We start from the raw sequence: 25,775 nt of genomic DNA on the forward strand, positions 1-25,775 counted from the left end.
TACATAATCGTTTTTAAACCTGAACAAAACACTCCGCAATACTTACAAGACCTTATTCTGGATTATTCTATGCAGTCATCTTAGCTTGTACCGCCGATATTAAAATCATTTTTACAGCTGTTGGTGACAGGAAGTAAACAGTTTATTTTTATTATAAAGACTTCCAACTAAAGGTTTCTAAGTAGTCAAAAAGGCTGAAGCCATCATGCAACAACAACACAGAAATATGAGGGGCCGTATAAGACATTATTTTTTCTGAACCATTCACATTCATACATTCTTGCTCTCACAGTCATATATTCTCTCTTTCGCATACATATATTCTCTTTCGCATACATATATTCTCTCTTGCACGTACATATATACTCTCTTTCGCATACATATATTCTCTTACGCATACATATATTCTCACTTGCACATCCATATATTCTCTCTCTCGCATGCATATATATTCTCTTACGCATACATATATTCTCATTTGCACATCCATATATTCTCTCTCTCGCATGCATATATATTACTTTGCACATACATACATTCTCACCCTCATTGTCACTCTTAAAAAAGAATGTATGTATGTGAAAGACAAGTATATATGTACGTGTGAGGAAGAGTTTATATGTGCGTGTGAGAGAGGAGTATGCATGAAACGGAAGTGACTTTGCATGAAAAGGAAGGCACTTTGAATGAAAAGGAAGGCACTTTGCATGAAACGGAAGGCAGATGATTTCTCGTGCTCTGATTGGACGAGAGGCCGCCACCTCCCATTTTGAACACACTGTAAACCCTAACACTTGTACTGACTCATAACTATTAAGGTTACACAACTTAAATGTCATTGAAAAAAGATTTTTTCAAATTTAACATAACAGTGCTAAATATTTTAAAGCTTATTTGTATCTAGCACTCAAAAATTTTAAGATCCCTGAAGTAGCGTCATGACGTCATCACGTACTGGTGGGAGGGTCTTTCGTTTTCTCAACGTTAGCTCAGGTGGCCATGTTGGATTTGCCGAATGCGAGTATGCGACGTTTGAAATTGAAAGTCGAGCATTTTATTTTTCTCCAATGCGTTGCGATTTCGTCCCGCTTCAAGACGCCCCAACCTCGGGTTTTTTTTTCCATCCGCCTCATCGCTGATGGTGCCGTCTTGTCTTCAGCCCTGATTTAATTTGGTAAGTTAAGTATCGTTCATGGTTTATTTTGAATGAATGCTTTAAAAATGCTCTTATACTACCGTAAATGTGGTTTACTGTTGTTTAAACATATGTGTGTTACGATTGTTTTAGAGCTTAATGTGGCAATGTATACATGATTAGTTTGTCATAGCAGACGTATGGCGAGCCAAACCCAAAATGCATTTCTGCCCGTAAGTTACGACAGTGATGAGTTTTTTTTTTTCAGAGGTAGAAATGATCTGTTATGCTGCAATCACACTAAACGTGATCTGCGTGTGAAATTCGCGTTGGAGGCCTCTGTCTGTGGCTAAAGTTTGCTGCTGGACATTTGTCCAAAAATGTCACTCAAAGCCTCTAACGGTTGTGTGGGAGGAGCTACCGCCAACAGTTTTAAGCCTGGTTGCTACATGGAAGCATTGGGTTTTGAATGCAGCTTTAAGCTTTTATAAATCACTGATCTCCATTATAAAAAAGGTTTTTGTAAAAATAAATTAATCAACGTCCTTGTGTTGTGTTCAGGTACCGAACTACAGAGTGTTCAGTGTTTCACCTCCAGGTAGACGCCAAGGCCAGCCAGGTAACTTGTCTCCTGATCAGTTATTTGTCTAGAGCTATTTAAAAAAAACAAAAAATGCAATAGGTTGTGTAGTGCAATAAATATTTTTTGATCAGAATATAATTGAAACATTTTTTAACATTGAAAAATCTCTTTTGGACTTTTTCAGATACTGAACTTCAGAAATTTCACCAGAAAGTCACCATTTCACCAAAATAATAGGTGTCAGTGGGTGAGTTTTATACTTATTTAATATATTCATCCTGAACTATTACCATTATTAGATTTATACGGCAGCATGGAAACATTTATGCACATTTTAACTAGCCAAAGGTCTAAATAGAGTTGAAATTATTTACAATTTAACTAAACATATTTAGATTGCAGGCTGAAGGTGGCACAATGGAATGGAGGTGCAAGTTGTGTTCTGTTACTTTGGCACTATGCAGTACTACATATAATACTGCAGTACTACATAGCCAATATTCCAAAGTGTTTCCACTGCCATGTATGTGGAGACACTTTGGAATATTGTCATGTCTTTATGACAGTATATTACAATAATAAAATGATGTTGCATTAGCACCATTCCATCATTTGAAACCATGAAAACTCATCTGTCAAGATCTGAAATGGATTTATGTAGAGTAGATGCAGTCAGAGGAAATTGTGCAGTTTTTACATGTTTGTGTAACTTAAAGCTGCCTTTTTCTGAGACTAAGTCCACCAAAACAGACAGGAACTGGCCAGCTTGGTTAGGATTTATGACCTCCAGGTGAATTTCTAATGTGCATAATTCAAAAACGGATAACAAATCATTTGTAAACAGCTGTAAGAAGCCAAGGTGTAACTTGCCTTAAAAATGACTTTGGGTCTTTGACCTGAAGTGGATCATGCCATAAACACTGTATTGTCCTCTTACTAGAAATAGACATCTAGAAAAGGTATCATTTTGTTATTTCTTAAAGTTCCTTAAATAAATATTGGAAGTGTTTGCTCTGCATTTGCTTCAATGGTAATGGATATTTCTTTTTATTCTTTTAGGACCAGCATGACGTGAACATGAGACGGGCACTTGTCTTCCTTGCACTTCCTGTTTATCTGCATGAAGATGCCTCCAACTTCTTCAAGACCTGTACAGTAAGTGCACACGACTCCCTGTCAATGGTTTTCACTAATCCTTTAATATTGATTGAGATTTTATTGAGTGACATAATAAATATGGCAATTGTTTGTAGTTTGTAAACTGAGTGATATTTTTAAATGGTTTTAAAAATGAGACGGAAGATGAAAGGCGAACATCGGGGACTCCTGATTGGAAGGAGTGGGAACCTTTTCGTTTACCTTTTCTGCTCCTGATCCATCATTATTTGAATAAAGAAAAATGAAGCTTTAGTCTTAAATTATTTTTATAAATGTCCTCCTTCAGAAAAATGCTAAAGAACTTTTTAAAAACACAATTTTAATTGGAGTTGGTCCTTAAAACATCATAGCCAGTTGATTAAAAGCTAACAGAATGTTAGCATGAAAAGATTCCCATTGACAGATGGCAGTAATGTCAGTTTTGGACATTAGTGTGATGAATATCTTTGAGGGTCTGAACTCATCTGTGTTTTTTGTTTTGTATTTTCCAGAATACCAGACCTCACAGACACTTCTGTGGGTATCTTCTCAGTTGTCGTGGTGATGCTCCTGATGCTGCCGTCAGTGGTCCCACACATCTGGCTGACTAATCTCTTCTAACTCTTCGGGGACATCTATGCTCTGGACCTACAGCACCCCAAAAAACTTGAACTTGCCTTCATATTTATTCAGAATGCTGTCTTGAGCCTTGAGGAGAGCAAACCACTGAAAGGACATTTATTGACGCTGAAGAATGTTTCGTTGAGTGAGTCTTCCAGAATGGACTATTTGTTGGTTTAAGTGTTATGTAACTAATGTGTTTTGTTGTGATCATTTGCTTTTTCTGCCGTACAATACAACACCAACTCTTTTTGTCAATATGTTGTGTGGCACTCTTATAATGCAGTTTTATTGCACTGATTGTTTCTTCATCCTCTTGATATTTGTGCTTTTTTTTTTAAAGAGCAATTAAAAAAAGTGTATTAAGCAATCACTATTGTGTGGCCTTCACGTTTGTTGGTTTTTATCAATGTTAGCTTTTAAAATGTAGTGGGGCAATATCATCTCTATCTCTGTTTAGAATACATTTTAAACTGAAGAATTTTAAATATTTTCAATGCTACACATTTAATGAGTTAGAGAATTTATAAAGCATTTGAGTGAATTTTACATATTTTATGAGTTGAGTAATATTATAAAAATATAGTTAGTTAAAGTGTTTTTTAGTTGGAAAATATTAAAAACTTTAAGTAAATAATCTCTCTTTTATAAGTTGAGGAATCTTAATATTTTTTATATGAAATAATACAAATTTAAGCCAACTGACAATATGAATTTTAATAAATGTTAAGTTATATTATTAAAACTTTTAAGTCAACTGTAGCGTAATCTGTTACACAATAATTTTTAAGTTCAGTCAACTCGCTAGGGATTACAGCGCAGACGCTAACATGAACAAGCAAGAAATCCCAAATTAACAGACTTGTGGTGTGGAAAGGTATGTTTTTCAGCTAGCAGTAATAATCAAAGTATCCTTTCTCTGTTTCAAAATGAGATTGCCACAAAACCATATGTTATCTCATACTGGAACAGCTTTGGATGTAGAATTCAGTGGGAAAAGGTTTGGACCCTGCCACAAAAGTATTTCATCACCAATAAAATCAGAGAAATTTCTTTCAAAATTCTTCACAAATTTTATCCAGTGAAACATTTCTTTACTAAGTTTAAAAAAGATCTGGACATAAACTGTTCATTCTGTCATTCCTCACCAGAAACTGTGCCTCATCTTATTTGGTTTTGCTATTTCACTCAACTAATTTGGAAAGATGTGATACATTTTATAAGAACTTATCTATGTGAAGATTATAGACTATTTTACGAGCATATTATTTTTGGATATTTTACACAAGGAAGATTTAATGCAGAAAAAATATATGTAGTTAATTTACTTATAATTATGGCTAAATACTTTATACACAAGTGTAAATATGCCAACAAAAAAACAGTGTTTTATGTTTTTCAGAAAGAAATGCTTTTGTATGTGAACAGTATTAAATCTTCCACTTACAAAAAAGCTGTCAGAACAGTTGAAACATGGTCTCTCCCGAAACTTTAACAGATTCCTTTGCCTTATTATTTTTGTTATCTTTTTGCATAACCTGTTTTACATGGTTATCATTATGTTTTTTTTGTTCATTCTCATGGCGAACGTGAAGATTGTATTCTGCACACAGTGGAGTTTTGTGTTTGGTATTTTGTATGTGCAAGATAGTGTTAATAAAGTTTATTTTTAAAAAAACGAACCGACAAGAAGGAACCACGGGGGTCCTGCAGCCATCGGAACCTTAACAAATATTTCATCTCCACCTCACCGTTGCCTTTTTTAAGAAATGACAGCTGGTTTTCCCACATTTATATGTAGTTATGGATCGAAAACAAGAGGAATTTAATGTAAATGCGTGTTCCGGCGTCTACAGGAAGTGTCGCCCATAATTCACGCAAAGGCTCATGGGGGCTAGGAATAAGGTGGATACGGATTTTCTGTTTCGGTGGCACTTCTTTTACCATTATTGGTATTTGAGACATTCCTTTGTGTCTCTAGAGATGCAGACAGATTTGTGACCACTTGAGGTGAAGATAAAATATTTCTTAAGGTTCCGATGGCCTTCTTATTGGTTCATGTTAGCGTCTGTTCAAAATGGGAGGTGGCGGCCTCTCGTCCAATCAGAGCACGAGAAATCATCTGCCTTCCGTTTCATGCAAAGTGCCTTCCTTTTCATTCAAAGTGCCTTCCTTTTCATGCAAAGTCACTTCCGTTTCATGCATACTCCTCTCTCACACACACATATAAACTCTTCCTCACACGTACATATATACTTGTCTTTCACATACATACATTCTTTTTTAAGAGTGACAATGAGAGTGAGAATGTATGTATGTGTAAAGTAATATATATGCATGCGAGAGAGAGAATATATGGATGTGCAAGTGAGAATATATGTATGCGAAAGAGAGTATATATGACTGTGAGAGCAAGAATGTATGAATGTGAGAGAGAGAATATATGGATGCGTAAGAGAATATATGTATGCGAAAGAGAGTATATATGACTGTGAGAGCAAGAATGTATGAATGTGAGAGAGAGAATATATGGATGCGTAAGAGAATATATGTATGCGAAAGAGAGTATATATGACTGTGAGAGCAAGAATGTATGAATGTGAATGGTTCAGAATAAATAATGTCTTATACGGCCCCTCATACAGAAACATCATTTTCTGTTTTCTCAGCTTAATGATGGCTCCTTTCACCTGCATGGAGAGCTCCTTTGACTGCATGTTGTCTGTTCACAGCAAAATCTTCCAAATGCAAGCACGAGTCCTCTAATCAACTCCAGGCCTTTTATCTGCTTCACTCATAATGACATAACAAGGGAATTGCCCACACCTGCCCATGCAATGGCATGGAAGTCAATTGTCCAATTATTTACAAGCCCATGAAATGAAGGGATAGTGTTTAAAAAATGTTTTAGTTTTTCACATTTTTATGCAATCTTTTTGTTCAACCCATGGAATAAAAGCTGAAAGTCTGCACTTCAATGGCATCTGAGTTGTTTTATTTAAAATTCACTGTGGTAATTTACAGAAACTAAATTAGAAAGAATGTGTCTCTGTCCAAGTATTTGTGGTCCTGACTGTACACGGTTTAAACATTTAACACAAAAAGGAAACAGTATGGCAACACATTTTCATTAATGCTCATTTTGCGTCACTTTTGCAAAGTAAAAGTTGTCAGAAAAAGAAGTAGCTGGTTATCATTTCGGCAGGTAGTTTTTCTGTTGCTTTTTGAGGACACTAACCATAGAATATTTGCAAACACAAAGAGGCTCTTCAGCTTTGAATATTGCCTGAGGATCTATAATTTTGGTCAAAGTTTTTCAATTTGCATGAGCCATGTGTACACAGAGGCACCTCGCTACAGTTATTTGTTGTTGTGTTTTTTTAATTTTGATGTTTTTTCATAAACTTTCTGCACACAAACTGCCCATTTTGTCATTTTTAAAAAGGACTAAATTCTTGTGCTTCTGGTCAAATGGACCTACACTTAATCCCTCTTCTCTTCAGGAACTCTTTTTTATCAGGAAATAAATGCAAAAAAATTTGCATGTTATTCTTTTACTATAACTGTTTTTATGACATCATACCAAATGTAGGTAATTTCTGTTCTAACAGAAGCTCATTCATTCAGAGGAGTCTGTTAGGAAAGGGAGTCTCTAGCTGACCAGGAATTCACGTTAGCGTACCAACAGCTATAGCCATGTTTACATTGATCTTTGTTTATCTGTGTCTTCTGTGTTGTAACTTGCATGCAGAGACTAAATGCATCCCCAAAACCTCAGAGTTTAAAATGAAAGGAGATTACCTGCTTGGTGGACTTTTTGATATTCATCATGTCAGTGCAACTCTCCATCAGAACATCCCAGAAGCCATCATCTGTTCCAGGTAAGATTTACTAAAATATGTAATCTGAAGAAAATATCATAGTGTTCTGAAAAGGTCATTTAATTGATTTTTGTTGTTGAACTTAAGTTTTTTTTTTTTTTAACTTACGGTGAATCTGTGTAGAACAACAAAAATAAGAAAATATCAATAAATTAATCTGTAGCACTTTTCCTGTCTACAGTCAAGAGTTTTCACTGTCAAGTTACCGGAGGTTTCAGATGATGAGATTCTCTATAGAGGAAATCAATAATTCTACCAGTCTACTACCCAATGTGACTCTTGGCTATGAAATATTTGACCACTGCTCAGACACAAAGAATTTTCCAGGTATTTTCAGCCTGATGTCTGTTGATGGTTCAGTTCAACCTTGGAAAGAATCTGTAAACTTCTCTAAAGTGATTGCAGTGGTGGGTACAGACACAAGCACCACAACAATGACTGTTGCACCACTGTTCATGATGGACCTTGTTCCAATGGTACGTCTGCTTTCCTGTTTGTTATTCTCATAAAATTATTTTTTAAATCATTAAATTAAAATGCATATTAGTTTTTCTTTTGAACTGGTGTTATTTTTTGTTTTACAGATTAGTTATGGAGCCTCCAGTTCAGTTTTCTCCAGGAAACAGAATTTTCCATCTTTCTTACGAACAGTGCATCCTAATAAATACTTCATAGAAATAATTTTGAGTTTTTTGGAAAAGTTCAAATGGACCTGGGTGGCTTTCCTTTACAGTGATGATGATTATGGAAGAGATGGCCTGGATCTGTTTGTGAAAAAGATAAAGGACACTGAAATCTGCTTGGCATTCAGTTATGGTCTCAAAGAGGACACAGATTATACTAAACTGATCAAACAGATGGAAGCTCTAAGGATAAACGTTGTAACTGTTTTTACAACTAAGTGGACAGCTGAAAGACTCATTATGTCAGCCATCCAACAAAATGTTACCAACAAGGTGTGGATAGCAGTGGATGCCTGGTCTCTTCACAAAGAGCTCCCTAAAGAAAGAGGAATCAGAAATATTGGGACTATTCTTGGGATTGCCGAGCCTAAAATCACAATCCCGGGATTTGATGATTTTATTAGTTCTTTCAAAGCTCAAAATCAGTGTGAAAATCCAGATCATGATCCATTTTGTAACCAGAATTGTAACTGCAGCAGCGGGAGCGCTGAAGATATCATTACAGCAGATCCCTCTTTTAATTTTCCTGTTTACTCTGCTGTATATGCCGTTGCCCATGCCTTACATGCAGTGCTGCAGTGTGGAGCTGGCAGCTGCAACAAGAGTATCAAACTTTACCCACACATGGTAAGGAAGCAAAGATGTCTTTACTGTCTTTAAAAAAGTGACAACCACAAAAAAATAAATAGATTTGCTCAGACTAATGAAAGTTTATATTTCTTTACATTGTTTTACTTTTTTTCACCTGATGTTTTCCTATATTTCAGCATTTTAGCACATGTGTAAAGTGTAAATCCAAAGAGAATATCAGCAAATAGGATATTTAAAAATGTCTTGATTCCATTGCCAATTTTTACAGTTTTGAGATTCTCTGTAATGTGTCATCAGACAAACTTTGACTTTATTTTCTTTACCTCATAATAACAAATATAAACATTTGCTTAAAGTGTTTTAATATTCTGACAGATCACTTGAATTTTGACAGATTATTGTTTTTGTTCCATAGGTCCTGGAAGAACTTAGAAAGTCAAAGTTCACACTTTTAAACCAGACAGTTCATTTTGATAAAAATGGTGACCCCAGGTTTGGACCCTATGCCATAGTTTTCTGGAATGAGAGCGGTGATGCAGAAGAGATCGGTTCTTATACATTTCACCCAAAACATAACTTTGACATTAACGAGTCTAAAATCCATTGGCATGGAGACAAAAAGGCAAGGTTTCCTTCCTCTCTCACTAGTATACTGTTTACAGGACAGAAAAAAGTATTCTTTGACTTTAGGTCCATATTTGTAAGAATAAACAGCACTTTTTATTGGACAGAAATTACTTTCTATAAGAGTAACAAAATATAGAATACATTATACCAAATTTTTAAGGTTAGTTAGAAATTTTGAAGTAAAGTGCGACGTTAGTTTTGACGGCGGCTTGAAAATTTGTATTGATGTAAGTACTTTTATCTTGTTACTCAGCTATTGGTTTATAATTGTGGTTTTATGTCTTGCAGCCTGAATCCTTTTGTTCTAAAGAATGTCCTGATGAATATATGAAAAAACAGGAAGGAGTCCACAAATGCTGCTTCAGTTGTACAATCTGTCCCAACGGAACTCACCTGAACACTACAGGTAAGTTCAATTTTTTTTTCTTAGATGATAAAATCAACAAACTAATGCTTTGGCATTTATGTCACCAGATCCTTATAACGTCATCAAATGCAACAAAACACAGTGGTCTGCTGGGGGAAATACATCATGCATTGAACTGCAGCTGGAGTACGTGAAATTCAGCGATCCTACGGCTATAGTTATCATGACTGGGACCGTGATCTTGTTGGCCTTCATTGTAGCCATATCTGTTCTCTTTGCCCTCAACTACAACACACCGGTTGTCCGATCTGCTGGAGGTCCAATGTGTTTCATAATTTTAGGATGCCTTGGCCTGTGCAGCATCAGTGTTTTCTTTTTCTTCGGTGAGCCCAGTGTTGCGTTTTGTGTCTTAAGGTATTTTCCATTTCTGTTGTTCTATACTGTTTGTGTGGCGTGTTTTTTAATGCGCTCCTTTCAAATTGCTTTTGTTTTCAAAATATCAGCAAAGTTCCAAAATATCTCAGGGATTTGGACTAAATATAATTTACACTGGATATTTATTTCTGCTGCATTTTTCCTCCAGGCCATTTTACTTATTGTTCGTTATTCCCTTGAGCCTCCAACAAAAGAGAAATATTACTGTGATAGAAATATAACCGTTTGTGATCTTAAAAAATTTCAAACAGACTCACTCATCTCATTTATTTTAATATCTGTAATGGTTTTTCTTTGTTTTTGTTTCTCATACGCAGGAAAGGACTTTCCAAAAAATTACAATGAAGCTAAAACAATAACCTTTTGTATGTTTCTACTGATCCTTATCTGGATTAGCTTTGGAACTTTCGCTCATGTTCTTGATGGAAAGAACATTGATGTTAGTCATGCTGTGGCAACACTCTTAAGTCTCTACTCTTTACTACTTGTGTATTTTTTACCAAGATGTTACATAATCCTTTTCAAACCTGAAAAAAACACTGAACAGTACTTTCAAGATCTCATTCAGTCCTATACCAGGTCATGTAGCCAGTAGATGATAAATACACAACTCTGAGTGGTTGTTGACATGAAGCTGATGGCTTTAAGCCTTCTGAGTACCTTTTACTTTGGAATTTAGACTTTTTTCTGCTAACTGTAGTTCCCATATCGGTTTATCCCTTCAGGGGTTGCCACAGCATATCAGATTTGCTGGTGGTTTGCAGAGATTTTTACACCAGATGCCAGTATTTTATCTGGCCTGGGGACCACCAATTGGGGACACAAAGTTAGGGTTTTGTTGTGGCTACATTTGCCCAAGGGCCCAGCTCAGTGGATCAAACTCTGATTTTCCGCATGCCAGACTTACATTCAACCAACTAAGCTATCCAGCCGCTTCTAATGTAATTTTTTTTTTTAAAGGAGCAATACATTTTTTAAATAAATAAATGCAACATTAAAAAAAATATCTGGGCATTATTTACGCTTTATGTGCCTAGTTTAATAATAGTTTACAAGTTAAAATAGGTGCTAAAATGACAGCCCGGCAAAAACATACAGGAGTTGGTTTACAAACTGAATTGCATCGTGAAAAATGCAAATCAGTGTGTACAACCCCTTTTGCATGTTTGCTTTGATGAACATGAAATACGGGTGTTCTTGTGAGATCATGCACAAAACAGGAGACCACACATGCAAATAGAAAATATAGTATCCTCAAGTGAATTTGCTAAAATGTTTCTGAAAGACTTCTACAAATTGGCAAGAAGAAAGTGTTAAGACAACGAAGGAAAAAAATCTTTTCTGCTTGTGTTAAACCTTTGAAATGTCAGAGACAAATTTTACTGACACATATCTGGTGATGCAATTTTGAGCTCTAATAAATGTGCAAAAAAGCGCCCTTGTCATAATTGCTAAATAAAAATAATAAACATTTAAAAGTAGTTTTCATCATGCTATGAATATTTTTATTCTTGGTTTATACTCTGAAATTAACACAAGGGTTTTCACATGAAGCTTCATCTCCTAAGAATGTTGCAAAGGTGAAACGTTTTCATGTCAGAGAGATTGTAAGTGGCTTTAAAGTCAAAATGTATTTAGCAAAATGTAGTTGAATTTTAATCAGTCATAATAATAATAATAATGGATTGGATTTTTCTGCGCTTTTCAAGACACCCAAAGCGCTTACATTATGTCCATTATTCATTCACTCCTCATTCATACTTGGTGATGGTAAGCTATGTTTGTAGCCACAGCTGCCCTGGGGCAGACTGACAGAGGCGTGGCTGCCATTTCGCGCCTACGGCCCCTCTGACCATCACTGGGACATTCATACACCAGTGGAGCCACACTGGAGGCAAGGAGGGTGAAGTGTCTTGCCCAAGGACACAACGACATTTTGGCTGGTGGGAGCGGGGATCGAACCGCCAACCCTTCGATCATTGGACGACCCGCTCAACCACCTGAGCCACTGTCGCCCCAAAGTCATGACCCAGATTTACGGTGTCAAATGTATCCCAGCAAAAAAAATAACAAAATACAAACGTTTCCTCATTAAATATTGCCAGACAATAATATTCTACAAAACATTATTGTCATTGTTTCTGTCGTGTTTGCATCACCATTAAACAATCCATCTTTTTATGTATTTAAAGAAAGTGTGATTTATCAATAGTTCTCAGTTTATCTAAGAGAATCCAGGCGTTCAATAACAAGTTATAGGAAGGTGTGTGGAGCTGTCATCATTTTCTTATTTCTGTCATCAGTTTATCACAGTAAGTTTAAGACACTTTTGAAAACTCATCTTTTTACTCCAGTGAGTGGATCTAGTGGGCCGGCGTGTTAATTTTGTTAATTTTATTAACTTTTATTATTTCATTGTTTTATTGCTTTTATTGTACATTTGATTTAATTGTTTTGTATTGTTATTGTTTCTTTATTGTATCATATTGTTTCAGATTTTATTTGGTTTTATGTTAAGCACTTTGGTTGCCTCTGCTGTAATAAGTGCTATGCAAATAATAAATTGTTTGATTGATTGAAATATAGGCTACATATGTATTCACAAAATAATGCCTAACTTAAAAATGTTTTCAAAATCTTATTTTTTCCCCACATATGCCTGCTTTGTGGATCTGAAGCACATCAATTACATTATAAGTTTTTATTTCTCTTATTGTTGATCTTTTTTTGTCGATTAAATTGTTTTTTCTTCTTTTCTCATTGAGATGTAAAGTATGTGTGCTGAACTGTGAAATGATGAACAGGATGCCAAATGAAAAAATACTAAAAAAAAGTGGGTGGTTTTATTGTTAAATGCTTTCTCTATTTTTTTCTCAATGTCTTTGTAGATTTAAAATGTATATATTGTTTTAAATTCAACAGATGTGACACACTCAAGATATACAAAAACAGTTTTTTGACTAAGGTAAGGAGGTTGGAGGTTTTTGCCCACTGCCACCAGCTGTTGTTAGTCCGACAGTTTCTATTTATGACTTTAACAATTAAATTCAGTTCAGATTTAATTATGTAACCCAATATTGCAACACAGTTGTCTCAATGGGCATTTTATCAGTTTGACTTTTGGTTTTCTTGGTTTGTTGCACTCTGCCTCTGATGTGAAGTCATTACAATTTAATATCTAAGAAACATAACTTTGCTTTATTGATAGATGTTTTTTTAAGTAATTTTGAACTCTCCTTTGTTCTGATCTTTCAAATCTGGATTTGGTGTGGTTACAAAGTTCTCTAAATATTGTTTGATTCTGTTTTTCTAAAATAAACTCCTGTTGCATCCTTGTCAATGTAAAAACATTTTTTTTTCATTAATTATGTGAAAAACCTCTTTCTGTCACGGTTGAGTTCTAATAAAAACGAGCCAACAAAGCCAAACATTTAGCCGGATTAATTATTCGTATGATACGTTTGTATTAGATCGAGTGGTTGTGCTAGCCCAATTTAAGAGAATTAATGCAAGTTCCTGGAATTGTATGTACATTTTTCAAAATTTGACCAGAGTTTGTAATATTTTGAAATTTCTGACCCAGAGATTACATCACATCTGTCTAACTTTGTCCATGTCAAAGAGATTTTATTGTTATGTTTGTTGAACCCTGTCAGTCAGAACAACAGCGGTTGTAATTCTTTTGCATACTGATTTGTAAATTCTTTGCAAAGAATTTTATTAATACTCATTTTAGTTCCAGCAGCATGGAAATGATGGGGCTTAACTATCATAAATGCCCTTCAGCTGGATAAAAGCTGAAACTGAAGCTCTTAGATTTCACAGAAGACATATAAACTCAAAGAACCAAAATGAAAGTCTTCCTGACTCTCCTGTATTTGTTTGAGGGTTTCCTGCAGGCTGCAACTCAGAGCACCGTTCAGACCTCAGAGTTTCATCTGAGAGGAGATTATTTGATAGGTGGACTTTTTAACATTCATTATGTCGCCGCAGCTAATTTTCAAAGACCACAAGCCATCGACTGCTCCAGGTGGGTTTGTCATAAATGATATATTACATCTATCCATTTAAAGTTAATGATTTCAAAAAACCGTTGTAGAGAAGACATAATATATGAAATGAAGAGGTTTCCAACAAAAGTAGAATGTTGAATTTATATTGTTGTGTCCTATACTTTTATAAATGTTGCATTAATTTGATTATTTCAATTTAAAATATTTTTGCAATTTGGCACATGCAAAGTATTGTTTGTCTTTTTTTTTCTCTCTTCCAAAGTAAACTTTTCATACTCCCAAATTATCGGAGGTTTCAGCTGATGAGATTCTCTGTGGAGGAAATCAACAACTCCTCCTCCCTCTTGCCCAACATATCTCTTGGCTATCAGATGTTTGACCACTGCTCGGATATACACAGCTTTCCAGGGATTTTCAAACTCCTCTCAGTCAATGACTTGATCCGACCCTGGGAAGACGCTTCCACGGGTTTGCCTAACGCGATTGGAGTGGTTGGTCCTTTCACAAGCACTCATGCCCTCTCCATAGCCCCTATTTTCATGACAAATCTCTTTCCTATGGTAAATATTGTTTTTTTGTATTTTAGAAAAAAAAAATACTTTGAAATTTTTTTATGTTTCCAAGTAGAATTTGTTGTAACAACTAAAAACCAATTTCTCTCCTTTCTCTTTAATAGGTCAGTTATGGATGCTCCGGCTCAGTGTTTTCCAAAAAAAATCTTTATCCCTCTTTCCTGAGAACAGTGCATTCTAACAAAGATGTTATAAATTCCATTGTTGGGATCATACTGAACTTTAATTGGCGCTGGGTTGCCTTCTTATACAGTGATGATGATTTTGGCAAAGATGGGCTGGAGCAGTTTAAAAACAAGATTGAAGACAGTGAAATCTGCCTGGCATTCTACAAAGCAATCAACGTTAATACAGATTACCTACAAGTGTTCAAGCAGATAGAGGAACAGAACATAAAGGTCATTGTTGTATTTGCTCCAAAAGTCTATGCTGAAGCTGTTGTTGAGTCGGCAGTTCAGCTGAACGTCACAAATAAGGTGTGGATCGCAGACGATGGTTGGTCCTTGAACAAAAAGCTGCCGAGCATGAATGGAATCCAAAATATCGGGACGGTACTCGGCGTGGCTCAACCAGTTGTGACCATACCTGGTTTTACTGATTTTATCTATTCTGCAATAAGTCAGACAGACGGTGGAGACACAGAACAGAAAATGTTTTGTAATCAGAAGTGTAACTGCAGTAACCTGAGTGTAAAAACTCTTCTTAATGCCGATCCATCTTTCTCTTTCCCCGTTTACGCTGCTGTTTATGCCATTGCACATGCCCTACACAACACTTTGAGGTGCGGTTCTGACAGGTGCCATAAAAATATTACAGTTCACCCACACATGGTGAGTATAATTACTCCTAAAAGAAGAAGGTTTTCTTGGTTATGAATTATGTGTTAAAGGCAAAAGCATTTTAATTTGATAATTGTTTGTATGCAACTAATACCGTATTTACTGACATTTTATCAAGAATTTGATCTTTTATCAAAAATTATATAAAGATTGCACTCTCATGAAAATATATCTGCCTTTTTGAATAAACTGTGACAGATTCTGGAGGAGTTGAAGAAATCCAACTTCACCCTGCTAAACCAAACTGTGCAGTTTGATGAGAATGGGGATCCCAAATTTGGATCCTTGTCAGTAGTTTTCTGGAACAGCAGTGGGAATGCAGAGGAAGTCGGCTCTTATCATTTTCAATCATCGATCCATCTCTCCATCAATAAGACCAAAATTAAGTGGTTCACAAATGGAGAGGTGAGTAGTTCTTCTAGTAATTTTTAAACGTGAAGATAATGTTTGTGCAGTGTTGATCTAGGTTGTTGTCATTTTGGGCTTAGTTTCAAAATAATTAAAAAATAACTGTTTTTCTTCATCTCTTATAATTATGTATATATTGTTTGCTCTCTGGAGACAAGTTCTCCATGTCCCTCAACCTTCCCTCTGATTTTGTGCAGGTACCGACTTCATTGTGTTCCCCAGAGTGTCCAGCCGGATATGCAAAAAAGCCAAATGGAATGCACAAATGCTGCTTCACTTGTGAAATCTGTAAAACTAATAACTACGTAAATATTTCAGGTAAACTGGTTTTTTGGGGAAAAAAGATTTGTTGAAAGAATAGTTTCCATTTTTCATGTGAAAAGAAGGCTAAAAAAGAATAGGAATCGCTTTTTTTTCCCCTTCAATTAGACAGAGAATCCACACCTTCCATCACAAAACATTGAGTGTAATCAGTAATTTAGATGGTTGTGTTTTTTTGACTGCACTACTTTACCTTTTTATTTTGTTATAGCACAGAATAACCTTCACCCAATTTCTAACCTTCCCTTCATTTCCAAACTACTAGAGAAAATAGACTCATCCCAACTTCATGATCATGTAACGCTTGTGCTATCCTAGGCACTTTAACATTGGGAGTGAGGCCATCTAGACCCACAAGACCTTGAACCTTTTTTCTTCAATGATTTGTGATCTTCACTGGTGTCCATAGATTACATGAAATACTCTGCACCTTTATCCACCTTTGTCATGGTAGGGAGAACACGTCAATGGTCATCTTGACCCTATAGGATAGCACAAGGGTTAAAGCAAAATAATCTTCTTAAACCTTTTTAGTCCGTTTCTGTCCCTTATACAGCACTGAAACTGCTCTGATGAAGATTCTGGCCTCCTCACTATCCTCATTCTCCTCCAACTCAGTCCGGCCTTTGACGCCATATCTCTCTCCACCCCCTCCACAGGCTCTATTCTCTCTGTAGGTGACACCAAGCTCTATTTGTCCAGTAAACCTGATTCCTTTCATCCCTCCTCTTGTTTGTCTGCACTCAAAAACTGGTTCACCTTAAACTTCCTTAAACTCATTAGGGATAAAACTGAATTTCTTGTTGTTCTCCCTCTCTGCAGGTTAAGAGTTTGAGTGTCATCCTGGACAGTTCATCCTTTTTTTCAGTCTAATATCAATAAAGTTGCTGGGTCAGCCCATTTTTACTTATTAAATATTTATCGTCTTCATCCCTCCCTTATTGTCCGCTCTGCTTCTGTTCTTGTTCACAGACATGTCACTTCTCATCTCAATTACTGCAATACACTCTTTGATCTACCTGAAAAAACCCCTCAATAAACACAAACTGGTCCAAAACTCAGCTGCCAGCATCATCTCCAGAACCCCATCTTCCTTTTTACCTTAAAGACCTCTTTCTTTCCTTCTCTATATCATACCCCCTCTGAGCTTCCAAATGAAATGGATTATTATTATTATTATTGCAACTAATATTATTGTTATAGTTGTTAGACTATGTTTTGTTATCTAAGAAATTTAAGAAAATGTAATTCTGTTGTAGTCTTTCATTCATCAACAAACTGTCTGTCTGTGCTTTTAAACAGAAGATCCCTTCAAGTGCATCAGCTGTAAAGACACCGAGTGGGCTGCAGAAGGAAGTACATCATGCCTCCCAAGGCTGCTGGAGTATGTGTCATTGACAGACATTGGTGCTGTGTTAACCATGGTTTTGGAGGGGCTCCTGCTGGGCCTCACAGTAAGTGTGTCTGTTGTCTTCGCCATCAACTACAACACACCTGTGGTCAGATCCGCCGGAGGACCGATTTGCTTCCTGAATCTTGGTTGCCTCAGCCTGTGTAGCATCAGTGTTTTCTTTTACTTTGGTGTTCCCACACCTTCTTCTTGTGTATTAAGATACCTTCCGTTTATTTTGTTTTACACCGTCTGCTTGGCATGTTTTGTGGTGCGCTCTTTTCAGATTGTCTGCATTTTCAAAATATCTGCACAAATCCCCAACATCCACATTTGGTGGGTAAAATACCACGGACAGTGGCTTCTCATCAGCGCGGCGTTCATGTTCCAGGCACTCTCACTTACCATTAGCTTTTGCTGTGATCCTCCACGTCCCTACAATGAAATGTTGTGGTATCCAGAGCAAATAATACTCAGCTGTAACTTGAACATTCAAGCATCTTGTTTTTCTTTGTTTTTACTTGTGTCACTGTGCTGTCTTTGCTTCATTTTCTCTTACATGGCGAAAGATCTCCCCAAAAATTACAACGAAGCCAAAGCGATAACTTTCTGTCTTCTCCTTCTCATCTGCACCTGGGTCATCTTTATAACCGAGTACATGCTTTATCGCGGGAAATACATCCAGATTTTTAATGCTCTGGCAGTTCTATCAAGTCTGTACTCTTTTCTGTTGTGGTATTTCCTCCCAAAATGTTACATCATTATCTTTAAACCCGACAAAAACACACAGCAGTACTTTCAAGGCCTTATTCAGAGTTACACCAAAACAATTAGCCAGTAGGTGGGATTTTTTACACCTTTACTAAAAAAAAAAAAAAAAAGTAATTTTTGTTCAGTTTGAAATTCCAGCTTTTATTTTTAGAGGAAGTGTTTTTATATTGTACCATTAGTGCAAAACAAGTTTTAATAGATGACATTTCCTTCTTTTTTATTATTAAAATGGCTTGTATCATGCAAAACCATCTTTTTCTTTGTTCCTTTAACCAAATTAAAATGTTAATTTCTCACAAAAACACCCAGAAAGCGGTATTTTGCTCTATTCACGCATCTTTGAGTATTCCTCCACAACCTGCTCTCTGAGCATCAGCCCCCTCCCAATCCTAGAGATGATCAATTCCCCACGTTCATGAGTATGAAAGTGAGAAACAGCCTACAAGGAGCGAAGGCCAGTGCTTCAGAGATCAAGTTGTCTTAATCCGGGTAGGAAAAGGAGCTCGTGAAAATAACTTCTTTAGTGATGTCATCTTCAACACAGCTGTTGTGCAGAGGAAAAACTGAATAATGTAAATGTCACTTATTATAGGTTATGTCTGTTCCTATTTGTAAACCATTGAATGATAATGTATCTTGCTAATTTTATTACATGTAAAGTTTTAGAAATAGATAGTATTTTTATGTTGATGTACAATTCAAATGTGATAGCTTATTTTGTGTTATGTAAAAAAAATTGCAAAATGTATGAATTATCCTGTTTAAATAATGTTACAATTAAAGTAACTCAATGAAATGACAGAGTAACCCCTTTCTTTTTCATTACCGTCGATTCTTTTGACATTTTTATAGACCACACTGAAATCAAAGTATGTGCTCAGGCGTCAAACTCTAGTCCTCGAGCTTCAGTGTCCTACACACATTAAAACTGACCTCCCGTTGTAGCTTCTTATTGGCAAAATGGCTTAATCAAAGTAATCAGCAGCTGGTTTTTTAACAAATCTGCAGGATGCCGTCCCTTGAGGCCAGGAGTCTGGTACCCCCCTTCAAAAGAGGATTTTTTTCAGAGCCCGATGCTGATCTTTTGTAAACACTATAACGTTTTGGTCTCTTTTATATTTCAGAGATTTGTGTGATGATTCAACATAAAGGGAATCTGTTGATTAATAATTATTATTAATGATTAATAAAAAAAACACTGCTGTGATGATGGTTTACTATCACAATTATTTATCAAAAATTGAACACACCCGAGTTGCTTTTAATGTCATGGCCTGTTAGCGCTTTAATGTATGCATATGTTATGTGTTACACAAAAACTACTTGTTTTTTCAAAATTCGTGGATATATTGTTGGGTCATCTGGACCCCACAAGACAATGCGCTGAACCTTTTTCTTCAATAATTTGTGATCTTCACTGGTGTCCATGGATTACATAAAATCCTCTTCACCTTTATCCACCTTTGTCATGGTAGGGATACATCAATGTAAGGTGGGGTCATAGGATAGCACGAGGGTTAAAGATTGGCGAGACCTTGACTCTTCCAGCATGACCATATGTTCCATCCTTCCACCAGGTGATGACGTGGATTCAAATATTGGTCTTAAATCACTTTCATCTGCCGTGTCGTTGCAAATTTTTCTCTCACAGATGGCCCGTGTGGTCTTGTGTTAAATTGTGCGGAGATTATTTGTAAAAGGAGGGGATCTTTGTATTTAAATAATTTCTCTTCAGCTGAATTTGTTTGCATGGATTTGTTTGTGATGCTTAAAAGAGAAAGGGAAATACATTCATGGAATAATGTGTGTGGCTTTAGAGAAAAAGAATCCGCAGTGAACTATGGGTGGGATATAAAGAGAAGAAACATTTTAAAATAAAGAGAAACAAATACATTTTCCCTTGAATTCTCTTATGTTTCTTTCGACTTTTCAAATGACTTACTCCCCCATCAGTGTCTAAGAATGTAAACAAAAGGTGAGGAATTTGCAGTTGACAGGGGTGCTGAACTGAAACATCTGACTTTATCAGTATATTTGATTAGATGGAAAATGTAATACAAATTTGATTCAACTTTTTTTAATAGCTTTGATTTAATAGAGTTTTGAACACTTACATTCTGGAACTTTTTTCATAGTTTTCTGGTCACTAGAATGAAGGAGATTTTTTTTTCTTATGTTGAAGAATGAATCATTGGAGGGGATTTTTAAATTTGCCATTTAAAGACAAAAGATCCCACTTTAACCACAAAAAAAGAGCTCTAAAATGCATTTTATTTTCTTGGAATCCTAATTAATACTTTCAACTGTGCAGTGGTCTCAGAGAATATTTTTTTTTTTTTGGTGAACTTTATTTTAGAAAAATGAAAAAGCTCTTTTGAATAATGATTTGTTAGCATCCTCCAGCCTTTTACAGGTAAGTATTTGTCAAATGTCACAGTATTCCTGATGCATGAAGAAGACAACAAAGCCTAACCAAATCTAATGGATCTGTAAATGATAAATTTCATTGGAGAACAGGATCACACAACAGATGGGTTCCAACTGCAAGAATGAAACCCTTTCTTGCTTCCCTGTGCCTGCTGGGATTATTTTTGACTCAGTGTAGGTCAGAGTTTAATCTGAAGGGGGATTTTATAATTGGTGGACTTTTTGGTATTCATGATGCCAGTGACACAGTTCATCATGACAGACCCGAAGCCATCAACTGCTCCAGGTGAGTTTTTAATTCGAATGCAGTGATACTTTTAGCTTGATTACTGTTAAGAGCACATGAATGACCTCATTCTCACATTTGCAAGCACTTTTGGAGTAAAGTCCTCTTTCTGCTGCATTAAAGTTTTGAAATTAAACATTTTCTATTTACATTTCGATTGTTTTTGTTTTTTTTGTTTTTTTTTGTGAACAATTTTTTAGTGCATTTCGATTATTTTTGTATTTAAACCTCCACAGCAGTGCACAAAAATAGTTTTTACAAATTTTCTGACTGTCCATTCTGCAGTCCTGACTTCTCCTTTTCCTCAGCCATCAGTTTAGTGCCTCGAATTATCGGCGGTTTCAGTTGATGAGATTCTCTGTGGAGGAGATCAACAACTCCACCAGCCTTCTTCCAAATGTGTCCCTTGGTTACGAGATGTTTGACCACTGCTCAGACGCACTCAGCTTTCCTGGAGTTTTTAGGCTCATGTCAGTCAATGGTTCAATCCAACCATGGGCAGAACCAAACGACAAAGTTTATAAAGTGATAGCAGTGATCGGTCCTTTCACAAGCAACCAGGCAATGACTGTAGCCCCGTTCTTCATGCCGGACCTCATTCCTGTGGTAGGTCGTCTTCTGATCACACAAGACAGTCTTATTTCTATGTTTTTTTGCTTTATAAATTACATCTCTATTCTTTCATGCAGGTCAGCTACGGTTCTTCAAGTTCCGTTTTTTCAAGTAAAGTGAAGTACCCATCTTTCTTAAGAACAGGGAACCCTAATAAAGACGTCATAGATGTGATTGTGACTATGGTGCAACACTTCAACTGGAGCTGGGTTGCTTTCTTAAACAGCGATGATGCTTATGCCAACGACGGCCTGGAGCTGTTCATGAGGAAGATAAAGACGACAGAGATATGCCTGGCTTACACCAAAAGTGTCAACCAGAACACAGATTATTCTCAGATCTTCAAAAACATTGAAGATCAAAGGATAAACGTCATTATTGTGTTTGCGTCAGAAGTGGCTGCTGAAGCTCTCATTGAATCTGCTGTTCAGCTAAATGTTACAAATAAGGTTTGGATAGCAGCTGACACATGGTCTCTGAAGAAAAGGCTCCTCAAGATGAATGGAATCAGGAACATTGGAACTGTTCTTGGGTTGTCTCAGCCTGCTCTGACAATAGCTGGTTTCAGTGAGTTCATCACTTCTTTCGAAACCCAAAGCCGATATCCGGAAAATAAGCCACAGAAATTTTGTAATCAAGTTATTAACTGGGACACTTGGAGGGCCAAAGACATCCTTGATGCGGACCCATCTTTCTCTTACCCTGTTTATTCTGCTGTGTATGCCATTGCTCACGCCTTACACAAGGTCTTACAATGTGGCACAGCTGGATGTAACAACATCATAGTCTACCCAAACATGGTAAGTTTGAAATTAAGTCAGTTTGGGCTAAAACTCAGACTATTCTTAAGCATTATTCTGGCACATTGGTCAGTCTAGGTCAAATAAGATTTTTTTTCTCCTTTTGACATCAGGTTTTAGCAGAGATCCAGAAGTCCAATTTTACCCTGCTGAACCGCACAGTTCTGTTCGACGAGAACGGTGTCCTCAGGTCTGGACTGTTCTCTCTGGTTTTCTGGAACAGCAGTGGTGATGCAGAGGAAGTTGGACTTTACAGTTTTTACCCAACGGTCACTTTCTTCATCAACATCTCCAAAATTAATTGGCATACAGATGGGGAAGTATGTATTTTTACTCCTATTTTGTTCATATTACACTAAATGACATGCATAAAAATGTCAAAATAAAAAAAAGGATTCTTAAGGAGTGTTTTTGTTGAGCTTCTTTTCACTGCTGCTGTTTGTTCTGTGTAGGTGCCTGCATCTGTTTGTTCTCCAGAATGTTCTAAAGGATATGCGAGAATACAAAACAGAATCCATAAATGCTGCTTCACCTGTGAAATTTGTCCTGCTGGAACATATGTCAATGTTGAAGGTAATCAAGTACTATGACTTAAATACCCACTCTGATGAAAATTGAGTTTTTAACAGGTTATTGTGGCATTGTTCTTATGGGGGACATATATAAAGATAATTAAGCTTAAAATTTCATTTCCAATGTTTCTTTATTCAATTCATTGTGACAAAAAAATGCTGTTTGAAAATGAGCTCATTTGTGATATAGATAATAAGCTGAGCTGGCCAAAAGCTCCCTGCTCTGCTCTATTTTGATGAATCCACTTGTAGATGAATAGATCCATGTGCGTGTTTGTTTTCCTCACCTGAACTGGCATCTGGCTAAAAACTGTATGGCTGGATAGCTCCAATATAACTTGCCATCTTTGTTGCACCAGTAATGTTAGATTGGGGGTATGAGGGGATGTAAGCTGGCAGTAGAGAGAACAGATGGGAAATTGAGGCAGACTTGCCCGCACTAACTCAGCGGAACATTTCTAATGAAACTCCTGCCGCTCTGCATAATCTGTCCCTGAAATTTATTTATTTATTTTGCTGAAAACAGCATATTCATAAATAAAAAGACCACTGGGAATGCTTTTACAATAGATCAAAAGATGAAGGGAGTAGGACTTTACTGTAGGTTCCAGTATGCGGAAACCTTCTTAAAGTGTCAGCTGTCATTGCAAATTCAGACTTAATTTCTGGTGTTCTATCTCTTTGACAGAAAATCCCTACAAGTGCGTCCTCTGCAAGAGCACAGAGTGGTCTGAGGAAGGAAGCACATCGTGCAATCTGCGTCAGCTTGAGTACATACAACTTACAGACACTGTTGCAATAGCAATCATGGTCACCACTTGGGTCATAGTGGGCCTCACGCTAAGTGTGTCTGTTCTCTTTTCCATCAACTACAACACACCTGTAGTCAGATCTGCCGGAGGACCAATGTGCTTCCTGATTCTGGGCTGCCTCGGTTTGTGTAGCATTAGTGTTTTCTTTCACTTTGGTCTGCCCACACCTGCTTCTTGCATCTTGAGGTATTTCCCATTTATTTGGTTCTATACCGTCTGTTTGGCATGTTTTGTAGTTCGTTCTTTTCAGATTGTCTGTATCTTCAGAATTTCTGCAAAGTTCCCCAGTCTCCTCATCTGGTGGAAAAAATATCATGGACAATGGCTGCTCATCAGCGCAGCATTTGTTGTTCAGGCAGTCTTACTTCTCACCTTTTCCTATGACCCTCCACGACCTTACAATGAAACATCCTGGCGCCCAGAGCAAATAGTGCTTTTCTGCTACATGAATCTTAAAGCAACTTCTTGTTCTCTTGTTTTACCAATATCGTTTGCATGTCTTTGCTTTGTTTTCTCTTATATGGCAAAAGACCTCCCAAAAAATTACAACGAGGCCAAAGCGATAACTTTCTCCCTCCTCCTACTGACCTTCACCTGGACCATCTTCATAACTGTATATATGCTTTACCGTGGAAAGTACATCCAGACTCTGAATGCTGTCACTGTTCTCCTGAGTCTGTACTATTTCCTGGTCGGGTACTTCCTTCCAAAATGTTACATCATCCTTTTTCAACCCAATAAAAACACACAGCAATATTTCCAAAGTCTCATTCAGAACTATACCAAAACAATCAGTCAGTAGAACTGCCCTCTGTGCTTGAACAATTTTCTTGTTGTTTATCTTCAGCATGAACCTTATTGAGAAGATAACTCTTTAACCTTGGAAACATTGTTAGAAATGAGTAAAAACAACCTTTTCATCTTATGAGTCTTGGGAATATGTTGCAATGGTTTCTCTGTGACATTTGTGCCTAAATGACGTGGTTCCTTTCTGTGCAAAACGCCGTGGGACTTCTCTGAAAAATGTTAAATGAGCCTTGGCTCATTCTTTAATTCTTAAGAATTAAATCTGAAACACAAAAATATATTTAAATAACTAGTTTTTCTCAGATATATTGTAAAATATTTAAAAGCTATTATTGCATTTCCTATTTGTTTTATGTCTTTTTATTCTTTGTGTGCTTAAATCGAATAAAGACTACTAGTTGGTAACGTGGATTTCCACAATTTCCTATGTATTTTCTTACTGTTATATGCTGCTGCTTTCCTTCAAGTGTTTGTTTTCATTGTATTCATTGTTATTAAGCTTAATATGGCCACTAGATGGCAGCCTTTCACAGTGGTGCAGAAAAACTGCCCAATACTTCCACCGTGTGGCTTCATTTGTTTGTTGTCAAGGAATAAATCCTCCTTACTACCAGGGAAAAAAAAATCCAGTCAACGTTTTTAACCCTCGTGCTTTCCTATGGGGTCAAGATGACCATTGACGTGTTCTCCCTACCATGACAAAGGTGGACAGGTGGATAGGATTTCATGTAATCCATGGACACCAGTGAAGATCACAAATCATTGAAGAAAAAAGTTCAGCGCACTGTTTAGTGGGTCTAGATGACCCAACTCCCAATTTAAAAGTGCCTAGGATAGCACAAGGGTTAATCTACCAAGATCTACAACTCCCAGTGACCAATCCCTTCACATTTGGGATAATTGAATGTCCACAAATTTCTTTTGTAGATAAAAAAAAGAAGTTTATGTGTGCAGTGATAAGAAGATATTCAAGAAATGTCCTCTACAGAGTATACATTTGTCAGGAGTATATATATTTATTTAAATGAAGAATAGTGTTCCTTCACTTTCTTATTTGTGCTACTTCTAAACAAATGAGAGGACTA

The 25,775-nt window shown here is 36.5% G+C and overlaps 4 protein-coding genes and 1 long non-coding RNA gene across 5 annotated transcripts; all 5 read left to right on the forward strand.

The window, feature by feature from the left end:
• Nucleotides 1-280: 280 nt before the first annotated feature.
• On the forward strand, nucleotides 281-3,849 carry LOC144993927 (uncharacterized). The gene is made up of 3 exons (XR_013657224.1): nucleotides 281-1,174; nucleotides 1,697-2,873; nucleotides 3,368-3,849. It is a non-coding gene; the product is annotated as an uncharacterized LOC144993927 (long non-coding RNA).
• Nucleotides 3,850-7,893: 4,044 nt separating this feature from the next.
• Nucleotides 7,894-8,700, forward strand: LOC144993951 (taste receptor type 1 member 1-like). Its single transcript, XM_078949986.1, has one exon. The coding sequence runs from the start codon at nucleotides 7,894-7,896 to the stop codon at nucleotides 8,698-8,700; it is 807 nt and encodes a 268-aa protein (XP_078806112.1).
• Nucleotides 8,701-9,432: 732 nt separating this feature from the next.
• Nucleotides 9,433-11,100, forward strand: LOC101155274 (taste receptor type 1 member 1-like). The gene is made up of 2 exons (XM_078949921.1): nucleotides 9,433-9,664; nucleotides 9,733-11,100. Exons 1-2 carry the CDS (start codon nucleotides 9,586-9,588, stop codon nucleotides 10,653-10,655), a joined length of 1,002 nt encoding a protein of 333 aa, XP_078806047.1. The 5' UTR covers nucleotides 9,433-9,585; the 3' UTR covers nucleotides 10,656-11,100.
• A 2,811-nt stretch (nucleotides 11,101-13,911) lies between these two features.
• tas1r2a (taste receptor, type 1, member 2a) lies at nucleotides 13,912-18,444 on the forward strand. The gene is given in 6 exon segments (NM_001104858.1): nucleotides 13,912-14,090; nucleotides 14,336-14,633; nucleotides 14,750-15,475; nucleotides 15,683-15,889; nucleotides 16,090-16,210; nucleotides 17,516-18,444. Coding segments are annotated over 6 exon segments (2,460 nt in total).
• Nucleotides 18,445-20,923: 2,479 nt separating this feature from the next.
• tas1r2b (taste receptor, type 1, member 2b) lies at nucleotides 20,924-24,685 on the forward strand. Its single transcript, NM_001104723.1, is given in 6 exon segments — nucleotides 20,924-21,087; nucleotides 21,396-21,693; nucleotides 21,777-22,499; nucleotides 22,613-22,819; nucleotides 22,952-23,072; nucleotides 23,760-24,685. Coding segments are annotated over 6 exon segments (2,439 nt in total).
• Nucleotides 24,686-25,775: the final 1,090 nt, after the last annotated feature.

This window comes from Oryzias latipes, chromosome 7 (genome assembly GCF_053564925.1).
Source record: "Oryzias latipes strain Hd-rR chromosome 7, Olatipes_Hd-rR_3.1".
NCBI classification, from domain to species: Eukaryota; Metazoa; Chordata; class Actinopteri; order Beloniformes; family Adrianichthyidae; genus Oryzias; species Oryzias latipes.

Bases quoted from the DNA above. Each gene is read 5' to 3' on its own strand.
- LOC101155274 (XM_078949921.1), top strand. From the start codon at position 9,586: ATGAAAAAACAGGAAGGAGTCCACAAATGCTGCTTCAGTTGTACAATC. The intron at 9,665-9,732 runs GTAAGTTCAATT...TTATGTCACCAG, and splicing joins AACTCACCTGAACACTACAG to ATCCTTATAACGTCATCAAA.
- LOC144993951 (XM_078949986.1), top strand. From the start codon at position 7,894: ATGCATATTAGTTTTTCTTTTGAACTGGTGTTATTTTTTGTTTTACAG.